Source organism: Poecilia reticulata, linkage group LG4, assembly GCF_000633615.1.
Source record: "Poecilia reticulata strain Guanapo linkage group LG4, Guppy_female_1.0+MT, whole genome shotgun sequence".
Lineage (NCBI taxonomy): Eukaryota > Metazoa > Chordata > Actinopteri > Cyprinodontiformes > Poeciliidae > Poecilia > Poecilia reticulata.
This window is the reverse complement of record NC_024334.1, coordinates 7574255-7586047: the sequence shown is the minus strand read 5'-3', so window position 1 is coordinate 7586047 and position 11793 is coordinate 7574255. Positions and strand designations below refer to the sequence as shown.

The following is an 11793-nucleotide window of genomic DNA, read 5'->3' as shown; positions in this document are numbered from 1 at the left end:
TATATATATATATATATATATAGGTAGGTACATAGGTACTATGACTATTTTTGTCATAGTACCCCAAGAATTGAAAACTACTTTCACCCCTGATTGTACCCATTGATCAATTGTATCTCACACATAAACACTCCTGAAAGGTAAAAATGCCTTGGGAGGAGAGAGCTGCAGGTTCATGTACCAGTCATGTTCCATTAATCCAAAGCAACCTGTGGTGATTGATCAATTAGCCCCGCTTAAAACAGGAGCTCAACGTGATCAATAGCACTGATCATCAGGCAGAGGATTTTCATTAAGACCTGCAGCTCTAAATCAGTAAACTCCATTAGCATAGTCGAAATGGACAACATGGAATGCAAAATACCCAAATAAATAAAATAAAATAAAAACAGAGACCGTTGCCTCTGACTTGCTGCTGAACTGAGTGTAAATGACAAATTACATAATACTGGTTTCCAGGAAACCTGTTTTGAAGTCAAAGGTCTTATCAGACATGAAAAACAGCCAATTAAATATTATTACAAAACCAGTGACATCTAGACAGGCCCTATTTATACAATGTTCAAAAATGTCACTTTCCTGTATAGTGAAACATTTGAAAAAGTATTTGCATTCTAATAGACAATATGTTAGGAATAGGTTACCATGGGTTCTGACTAGGTCCTTTTTGTATTGTCAGCTTCAGTCTTGGTAGACCGTTTAACAATTGCTTGTTTTATCATTAGCCTTATTAGCAGGTGTGGCTAATAAAAATAAAAAATAAAAAAACCTACTGTCCATGGGGTTGGCTGGCCTTTTTTTTGTCTGTTCTTTATGAGGTACTTAATCACACAGTGTATTTTTTTATTTATGTATTTTATTGTATTTTTTTGCAAGATGGTTTTAAAAAGTCTAACTAAAAATAATTGTAACCCTAAATATAAGTACAACTTACTCCCAGTGTCTCTAAATAGTCTTTATGGTACCACAGTGAGCATGTCTGGTTGTATTTTCCCTTTTTTGCTACTCATTGTTGACCTGTTTTGTGAGTTACCTGGAAAAACAGCGGATGTCCCTTGCACCACAGCGATACGTCTGATTCACGACCCCATCGAACCCACGGGATCACCAGTGGGCTAAAACACAAAAATACAGTCAGCTGCCATTGACAAACACACCTTTCTCACCCTTCCCTTAATCTCAGTGGGGCCAAAAGCCATTGTTTCACTCAAACAATCCTCATTGAATTAAACACTGGCAGCAAGCTTTTTTCAGTGAGGCTGAGCACACTGCTGTCATGGGTCTGATCGTTAATGTGCCATCACTTCAATCTCCAAAAGATAAAGCCAAAAAAAACTAGTAAGACCAAAGCATTCTACACATTTGCCTTTTTCTTTATCTAAATTTGACTGCAGAATTTAAAAACTTGATCTTTTTCAGTTTTTGCATAAAAGATTCCATCTGTCCTCAGTTTCATCTAGGCTATAGCAACTCATTAATGGCACCTTTTCTTGAAATTACCTTTAGGGTATCTATTTAAAACAAATGTCCAGGTTGCACTGTGATAAAACGTAAATGACAAGTATTTATACTGAATCAGGTTTTACCTCAATACAAAGGTCAGTGTCAGAGGGAGAATGGTGTCTAAAGAAGATGCTTACATTTCTATAACAGTTACGTGTGTAAGGCTGTGCCCTATCGCTGTGTATTGGCGGGAAGGAAGGGAGTTGGTCATGGAGATACTGGGGCAGGCAGGAAAAGATCATCCTGGTGTTACCAGTGCTGAGGTGAAGCCTGCAACCACCCCCGCACCCAGGCCAACATTAAAATTTCTCAAATGCTCACACAGAGTTTACAGCGTTAAAAACACAAACATCGACCTTTTTTGCTATAGCTCACCTCACACGATCTCTGATGGAAGTGCTTTACACTTTCCTGGTGTCCGTACTGATGTCTTGAAAGTTTGGAAATATTTTTATTGAGGTAGCTTGACATCATGATGACATTTCTGTGAGTTATGCTTGGGTTGAGTGGGTGGGATGGATGGACGGATGACACTGTATCCACCCCCACTGGGGAGAGGAAGTCCCTATCAGAACACAACAGGAAAAGGACAGAGCAAAAACAAGTGCATGTCTTTTTGCACATTAAATCACTTCCTGTAGGACATRAAATTATTTCTTTCTGAGMCTCYACATTTTAACAAATGGAACATCTCTTTTTGGAAGSCAAATTGATCACGTCTTCCGATGGACGTGCATGCAAAAGCTCGCTATAAAAGGCGTTTGCGCTGAGAAGTGAAATGCTCTCAAGCCGAAGAGAATTTGAGATGGCACAGAATACATCTGCATCATTTAATTCCTGTCCTTTGGTCCAGTTTAAAATGGAAATCTGTGCAGCCTATCAATCTGATTTACTGCCTTGACTTGCAGATGTGATGACTATCGTCGGATACAAGAGCCACATAAATCCCTGTTCTGTGACACATCACAAGCCCCGAGTCTGAACCTGGGGCCTTGATCACCGTCCAAAATCTGAAACAAAGAGACAAAGGTGTCTGTGTTGCTCGTATAGGAAAAACTCTTTGAATTGTGACAAYACCAGATAAAGACTCAGTCTTGCTTAAAATAAAAAGAGTATCATTACCTTTTACACCATCTGGATTATTCATGTTTTTTAATATTGACTGGCATATTGTAGGTATGTTCGGCACAGCTCTTAGACATATTGGAAATGCAGGTCTCCCTGTGCTGTTCTCATCGCAGGGCACAGCTGTAAAAAATATGACTTCCTTCCCTCAGGCAATTTCCTGTTTATGTCGGAATGCAGGTCAGGAGAGGAGTGTAGTCGTCCTTACCTCATCTATCGTCATCGTCATACAAAGTAAAGTTGACGCAGGATGTTATAAATTCCACTATCCTCTATTTGAAGAAAATATCTGTCCAGGAATGTTTGCCTTTATTTAATTAGACAAGACTCAAATACCTAAGTTACTCTCAGTTGACACTTCTGCTGTCTGGAAATGTGCRAGTCTATTTGTATTTAATTGCAGCACACATTGCCATTTTGTAGTTACAGTGGTGTGAAGAAGTGTTTGCCCCTTTTCTGATTTCCTATTTCTTTGCGTGTTTGTCACCCTTAAGTTTTTCAGAACATCAAACCAATTTAAATTAGTCAAAGACAGCACAAGTAAACACAAAAAGCAGCTTTTTAAATSGTGTTCATTATTTAGGGAGGAAAAACTGCAAACCTGCATGGCCCTGTTTGAAAAAGTGATTTGATGTGCAGTTACACCTGTTTGCATCTCATTTTGGCTTTTGCTGCACATTTGCACCTCTCCTTGAAAAAAATAACTTAGTGCCTTTACTGATAACTTGATTTTAAAAGTGACTGAGTCAGATTTCAAGTTACTTTTAGCTCCATTCAACAGCTGCTGACAACAGCCCCACTGCCTCCCATAMAAATGACAACCAGGATGAGTCAACTGTGTTTAAGGGCGGCATTTCCTCAACTCCTTCAACTCTGCCTCACTTACTGGTTTTTAACCGAAGTCCTGCTTTTGTTTGAGTGATGGGGAAACTTCTGAAGTTTAGTCGCAGCTTTCTGCTTGACACCACCTGGTGAGACTTGCTCTGTCAATTAGACTGTGCTATGCTCAYATGTTTCCTCAAGTTTGATGTGTTGTTGAAGCTATTGATAGATTGGAAGACTATTATTATACCCAAGATACAAATTATAAGATGCAGTTGCTATATGTTTATTTCATACTMCAAGAGTTGACTGGAAAAAATAAGATTTACAATTGACAGTAAAACAAAAAAAAWTGAAAAAATGTTACAATAAATATTTATATCAGTTGACATAAGTCTAAAAGCAACGTAAATACAGTGAGAAAATTGTAAATGTTTTTTGTTTTTTTTATGCTGCGTTAATGTTTGTCAGTTTATTCAGGAAAATTTGATCTGTGCATCAGAAATCAGCCAGAAAGCCTATTCTAGGATTGATTGGTAGTGGCTCCATCCTCCACTGGAGAAGTACAGATATTCACACTCGTTGTTCCGGACACAGAACAACGAAAGTGTTACTTAAGAGTGTAACAATAGCACTTTGTCGCCATCACAGAGGTTACAACGGACATTCATATTGTCATCTATAGCAGACACAAACTCAAAATAGCTCCTGTAGTAAACGAGCACCTCTCTCCTCCCTCCATTGTTCACGTTTGTGTCGCTGGTTGATATTACACATGAGACGTCACTCCCAGAGAAACAAGAGGAAAGTCACAATATATCTTTTTACTAAATGAAATGCCATAAATAGTAGCGCCCAGTGATTTTGATTTTGAGTCCAAATCACATAGGACTCAGAGTCGAGTAACATCTGACACCGCTGTTAACTACTGTGCCCACACAGGCATGTGACACGATTTGCATTTGCTACTCACCGCAGGTTTGTGAGACCCAACCAGTCGGCCCCTAAAACATCTCAATTGAACACACACGGATCTTCCCAAACCACCCAGTTTGGTTGATTTTCTGCTGATTTGCCTAAAACAGGCAGCAGCTGCTGCTGTCAATGTTTAATTTAAAAGCTCATATTCTGCTCTGCATGATACATTGTGGTCAGGAGCATGAATGGGTCTGATGAAGAGCAGGGGTTCTGATGGGAGGATTGATGAAAACAGGGGGAGTACGTGTAGACCCCGAGGTCTCCGGGCGCAGTCATTAAGATGGCTCTTTTGCTTGGAGATGAGACAGCCCACTCCACACACTTCGCTCATTGAAGATGATCCCCTGCTTACTAGGAGCATCCATTATTTATACATATTTAAAAATTCCAACTGACATTTTTATCACTTATGAATGTCAGATTTTTTTAGGTGTGAACATATGTGAGTTTGCTTTTGTTTCTGCATAACTGGTTTCAGAGACGTAAGCAAGTGTTGATTAGATATTTACATTCACCCATCATCAGTATCATTTTTTATAGGTTAGTCTAATATGAGCATCTTAGGTTATTTAAAAAGAAAACATACATTTGCCTTGCAAGTTTGACTTTCTTGTGTTTTCTTTTTCCCACTTAGATTCCCCCTAGCAAGCTACAGAGAAACTATACACAAATAAGTGGAGTCTCCMACAAGTTCTTTGCTTAATTCATCCCAAGTGTTAACTAATCATTAAATTGGTGGTTTCTTCATACACATCCAACATTCAAACAAAGTTCATAAAATTTCAAACAGTAGAGTTCAGGACTAATTCACATCCTGATGTGCGTCTGGAAACAAACAACCAAGACTTTCTATTCAAACAAACTAGAGTTTGATTAAAGCGAATTAAATGGAGCTGGTGTGAATGTCTCCTAAATCTGCAACTGTTCATTGATAATGTTGATTTTATTGTACAAAATGAGATCATCCAAGTTATTTGTTGTTTTTTTGTTTGCTTTTAAATGTGTTGTTCACTTACTGCAACTTTTACTTGATTGTGATAACTCTGTCCACTCAAAATTATACTGTAACTGTTTCTTCTGAAAACAGCATATATAAGTAATAGGATATATATTAGCTTGATGTCAGCAATGATATGATAATCAATAAATAATTCCTAAATAATTCCAGCATATTACTACCCTGTGCAAGTCCATCATGAAGGCTAGACCCTCCACTGTCTACCACTGCCATCTTGTACAGATCCGGCCATGCCATATTGATCAAACTGCTGTCTGGTGCTTTGGTGTGTAAAGCCTGAGGCTTTACACTCTYTCACCTCATCTTACATCACTCAGGTCATATTAGACTCAAAGCTTGCCCTCCACTGTTAGACCCTCACTACACTCCAAAAGAAAGTACTTGTCAACATGAAGTCAATGTTTATGTTGATTTAAATTCTTTTTTTTTTTTGACAAGCCAAGTTGATGTCTAGCTCTCTCGCTCCCTCTCTCTCTCCCTCTCCAAATCAGTGGTTCTTAACCTTTTTTGAGGTACCGAACCCATCAGATTCATATGCGCATTCACTGAACCTGTCTTTTTTGATAAATAAAATTTTTTTTTTTCCAAATTCAAGACATATGGGTGACCCAGCTAGACTCTAGTTGGGTCACTTTAAGAAGATCACCAAGTCTTCTTAAAAGGTAGAGTCTCTGAGAACAGTTCTTCAAAATATAGACATAGACAGTGTTTTCAGCAAAGTTGAGCTGACTGTTTTGCTGAAAACACAAAATTTTTTGGGGGTATTTAAAACCAAATAAATTTGGTTTTAAATACCAAATTTTAAAGGTATTTAAAATTTGCCACAGTTTCAACAGGTTGGCCATCGAGAGAAACTGGAACCACTTTAAGGTCTTGTTTAGGTCATTTAATTAGCTCTACATTCTTAAGATAATGCAAAATTAATAATAAATAAGACTTTGTGGTATTCTGATTTAGTAATGTAATTATATAAGTTGTGTTACCACCTCCACGCCACTAGAGGCAGTACCAAACCCGAAAAGATGCGACTAAGGAGCAGATTTAGAAGTACACCGAAGGCTACAGAATTTGGTAAAAACTGTGAGTTTTGCTGAAATAATTAAAGACACAAGTTCAAATCCATGCTGAGAGTGGAGCTCCTTCAATCAGTGCTCCTCCGCAGCACTGATTGGCTAAGCAATGTAACGTGACCCTCTGCAGCAAGTGATGGCAAAGCGGGGCGCATCATCACGACTTTACACAAGTGTGTCTTTACCTCTGCGGCAGAGGCTCCGCCGAACCCCTGAGACCGACTCATCGAACCCCTGGGGTTTGATCGAACCCAGGTTAAGAACCACTGCCTTAATATATATAAAGTAAAATATGTACTTTATCCCTCTCTGTGTATTTTCCTCAGTGTTCATAGTTCCATTTGAGAGAAAAAGGKTTTTTTTTCCTTTCAGAGGAAATGTAAACAGTATTAGCTTGCACTTCATTTTCCAGCCAACCCTTTTTACATTTATGCATACACGATCAATCTTTGAGAAGTACCGTCACTGCAAGGCTTTTAAATGCTTTGCTCAAGGGCACCTTTGCAGTAATTGTCTAACCCAGCCAATTGTGTTTGTCTCTCCCTTTAACCTCCCCACTTATTTTATAGCCGATAGTAATATGGTGCTCATGGATGACAGATGCAGTGTCCTGACACTATTCCCCAGACGTCCCTAAGGCTTATTGTAGCTTTAAGTGATTTTAAAGATTTAAAGTGACTTTTTGGTGGCTTCCAGCCAGACACAAAGAGTGGCAACAAGTCAGCCAGCATGGCAGTGTATGCAACAGTGACGAGTAAGAGATTCAGCCACATAAACATTTTCTTTATCGTTTTAGGCATTTATTTACCCTACTGGAGGCCATGAAAACTTTTTAGATTAAGAAAATTATTAAAACAACATTTTGAACTAAGGCGAAACACTGCACTTACTGTTGGAGATGCATTACCATATAAGAACCTGTTATATTTAAGAGAGCAGAACTTCTCATTCTTATATACTGAAAATCTTTTTATCATATTAGGAGCCACTCAACAGTTGCTAAAGCAAACATTTGTGATTCAGATCCACAATTTAGGAAACCAAGACCTCGAGATCCCCTAAAACACTTTTTTTCCGAGTGTTTCTAAAATGAACTTCACACCCAACAGATAGCAAAAGGATTTTCTCAAAGGGTATTGTGTCTTATTTCCTCATATTGTCCTTTTGCCCGTTACATTTTAATCCCTGATGCTCATTTTAAAAGAGAGATGTTACGGCACTGCAGCTGCCTCTGGCAAAAGACAGATTCTCTTAAGACTTCGGGCCAGCAAACTGAAACCGTTATTGTCTCAAGAGGGAGACGGCAGAGTAAATAATCAGTTTTCTTTGATAGGGACAATGTGAACACAACTGTTTGCATGTGCGGGCTTCCCAGAAATGTCCCTTGAGCGAAAAATGAGAGGGTTTGTACAGAAGCAGAGAGGAAATGTTTTTTTCTTTTTTTTTCTTTTTGTGAAGATTCACAGTTCATTTCATTTATAGAAACATGGATGGATGGTGTGTTAACACATTTCATCATTGACAAACATGTACACTAATTGACACCGTCTCTAGACACCCTTTGAACAAGGGCAAAAAAATGATCTGAATTGAATCTTGGATTGTTTATGCATTAATGCCCAAGTTCAGTGTTTAGTATCATTTTCCTAAATGACCCAATGGCCAAAGTCATTTTTTGCCAAAACTGATAGTGCAAAAAAAGAAAGGTAAAAATTTAAATTTCCACCTCTTTTTTTTGCCAAAAGATGAATTAGGCAAAAAAAAGGCTACAAATTACTTAGACCATTATGATGATATGCAACATCCTCACTTCTCAGCTAATTTCTGCTGTCTAAGTTTTGCTTAGTTTCTTGCTTTTTTTTAATTTGTATTTTTTTAAACTTTAGAATCACTTATCAGAATATGATTATCCCAAGGTGTGAGGCTAAGCATATTTGAAAAAGAGAGGTTGTAACAACCATATATTCCCATCAGATATACAGCTAGTTCATATAAAAAGAGGCAGTAAAACCTAAATGGACATCGTAGTATATAAAGAACTACGTGCAGTAAGTGAGCTATAAGTTCAGAACTACTCACCCACTCGTATTCATTAATCAGATTATTCTGCTTATTTGTTTTTGCTGAGTGATTCTACTGTCTTTCAAATAAGCAATTAAATCGCAAATATTAGTAGCAGCTCAAGTGTTGATTAATTATGCGTTTTTAGGAGAATAAACTTTAGGTTAAGTGGCCACTAATTGTTTTCTTACCTTATTGTAGTTTTGTTCCATGAAACTTTTTTATCGTCTCTTCAGACATTCTCAGAGGTCACAGCAAAAATATAATTATGTGTTTTATCCCAGATGCTGCAGTTGATGAATAGTGTTGTGATTATCAGGTTGTCATTTCATTACAGTCACAACATTCCTTCTTTTGTTGCTCCCATAGAGCTCTCCTTTTGATTTCATTGAAGGAAAGGTCAAGTTTCCACAAGCAGTCATTCACCAGCATTCACCTTCGCCACTTGGCTGAGGTCTGGCAAGATTAATTCTTTGTGTCTTGCCGTCTTTCTATGAGCCAGGTTCATATTTCCTACAATGAAGCCAAGCAAACACAGGAGAAAGTGTGTGCTTTTCTTTAAAAGACATTGGCGCAACCGTTTTAACAGAGCGGCTGTGTTTGAATTAGATGTTCTAACCTCCCGCTTGCTAAATGGATTTCTAAAGTGGCTGTAGTTGGAGGCTTTCAATCGGATGCAACCTTGAGTCCTTTTTTATGTGAGCTCTGTAGGATTTAAGTGCCGGTATAACATGAGCACGACTGAATGCATGCTCCTCATTTTTTGAAATTGAAAAATCTCCAAAGGCTCTCCCCTTTGTGCAGGCAATTAATGGAATGCTGGGAGCGAGGTTCAGGTGCTTAAAAGTTGTATTTTTTATTTTTTTTCTCGCTCAATCTTTTTTTTAATGAATAATAAAGGATAATCATTGTGGTGGGGCGGTGGGGTTGGGGGACAGCGTAATGCTGTAGGCTTCCTCTTTATGCACAATGATGTATAATGCATGCTTTGAAATGAAACGGCAGCGGCCTTCGAACTATTCCATCTCCAAACCTTAGACTATTTGTTTTGCATGCCATAGTGATGCTTTTGCATAATAATAGTGAGTTTGCCCATTAACAATGCTCGCTTATTAATTTGATCTTTACATTTTTAAAGTTTGTCCATCAGGCCGCCAAGCATCGTGTCCCCCCAGTTGCTGTTTGGTGTAAGTGATTAGAACGTTGGCTAATTGCGTCTCTGAAGGGTTGAGCTTGTTTCTTTTTTGTTTTCATGTTCTGCTTGTGTGTTTCACATTGAAGTCGGATGAACACAAAACAAATTCATGCATCGATAAATGTTCCATGATGTGAGGAAATGTAATAAATGTATTTGTTTGTTGATAAGACATTAAACTGATCAAGGATGCGATGACCTCTGTGACTGTACCGTTTTTAAGTTTAAGGTTTTGCTGGTCGTAGCTGACTTTTAAAACATAAAGAGTCACCACAGTTACATAATGTTGCATATTCCTTTGTTTTACTATATGCAACTGTGAGAACAGATTTCAAAAAGCTGACAGTGCCTGGTTTTTTTTCCAAATAATGTTTTATGTCAACACATGTCTGCAGACTGTGGAGGCAGCTCCTAATTTAAATGTATAAGGCTGGTAAATGGTTCGAACGTGGCAAATTGTGTAGAGCAAATCATGATCAGTTATAGAAAAACTGATTGGTGACACATTTTTGCCACTGTACGGCCAGTAAAGCCTGAGGGYCCCCCTCAAACTCTGCTGCGAAACAAATATTCTTATTCCAGCACACTATTTCACATTTTTCCACAGTCTTGGAACACTTCTAAAAGCTTTAGCATTTTTTTCACCCCCGCAGTCTCTTTCGCTTTGACTGTGCTTGACAATGTAGGGAAACATACAAGCGCGTCTCRGTAAACACGAGTGATGTGGTTCCAGAGTTTAAAAGCTTCATATAACACTGGCAGACAGAACTTGGGGCTGTTTGTGTGATGGAGAGGAAAACTTGTTTAGAAACTGACAGCACTGTGTGTTAGAGAGTTAAAAAAARGAAGAAAAAAAAAACGGTGTCTCTGTGCTTATGTTGCTTTTGGCGAGTTATCCATGTGTGTGTGTGTTTTTTCACTCTCTGCATGGTTATCTTTTGAGTTACTTGGTTTGGAGCTTATGTCCACCTTCGGGGATGCACAGAGCATGCATTTCTGAGTATTTTCACCTGAGGCTGCACTTGTTAGAGTCTGTGTATAAATGTATATACATTATTTATACAAATTCAGAGCGAGTGAAAGCAGGTTTTAACACATTTACAGACAGGAGGGCAGGCACTGCAAGCCAAGCTTCAAGTGTGGGTTGCAACAGTGTGCGTTGGGAATCGAGCTGGCCATTTGCCTGTCTGTGACAAGCATCCTTATTGCTGCATGTCAGCACTGCTAATGCTATCTGTTACTTGCTTAGCAATTAAATGTGTCCTCATATAATTTAAATGTTAGTATTTTTTTTAATCATTTTAAACATCCATCCATTCTCATCAATTAATAAGATGAAAATGGATGGCCGTTGTCTGTAATTTTCTGGAAATGTAGAACAGTACAACCTAAACATTGCCTTTTTATTAAATTTAGAGGGGGTGTTTGCATTTCACTGGGAATATGAGATAAAGTAAGGTCTTGTTGTAACAAATTAWTAGTATGTAATATGCCTTTCAATAATAAAGCTTAATATCATAGTAGTGACTTGCAAAAGTATAGGCACCYGTTGAACTTTTACACAAATTTGACATCAAACAAACATTGTTTTTTTTTATGTTAAGTCTAACAAAAAATAAAACATAATTGTGAAGTAGAAAGAAAGGGAAACATAATTTTCAAATCTCTTTATTTGTAAAAAAGTTAAAATTGTGGTAACTAATTGTATTCAGTCCAGGAGTTAATACTTTGTAAACCCACTCCCATAGCAATTAAACTGCGAGTGTTTTAGCATTTGGTTCTACCATATTACTTGACAGATTAGRTAGAGAATGTATGTGAACAAAAAATGAATTCTGAATTGAAGTTTTGTCTACTCTTTTACCATMCCACTAAATCACATGGATTTGAAAATTGGATTCATGCTATTTATCTATCTTATATTGTTTAACTTTTTTAATTTAAAAGGTTTAAGAAAGAGATGATCAGCACCAATTTTCCTCAAATTGTGGTACAAGTACTATTGGTAATACTTGATGTGC

General features: G+C 37.8%; 1 protein-coding gene across 1 annotated transcript in view; it reads left to right on the top strand.

Moving 5' to 3' along the window:
- LOC103463509 (adhesion G-protein coupled receptor D2) overlaps window positions 1–5131 on the top strand; it is a 68284-nt gene extending 63153 nt beyond the window's left edge. The window contains exon 19 of the mRNA XM_017304235.1: window positions 5063–5131. Coding sequence (XP_017159724.1) covers window positions 5063–5131 — 69 coding nt within the window. The remainder of the gene's footprint in view (window positions 1–5062) is intronic.
- Window positions 5132–11793: the final 6662 nt, after the last annotated feature.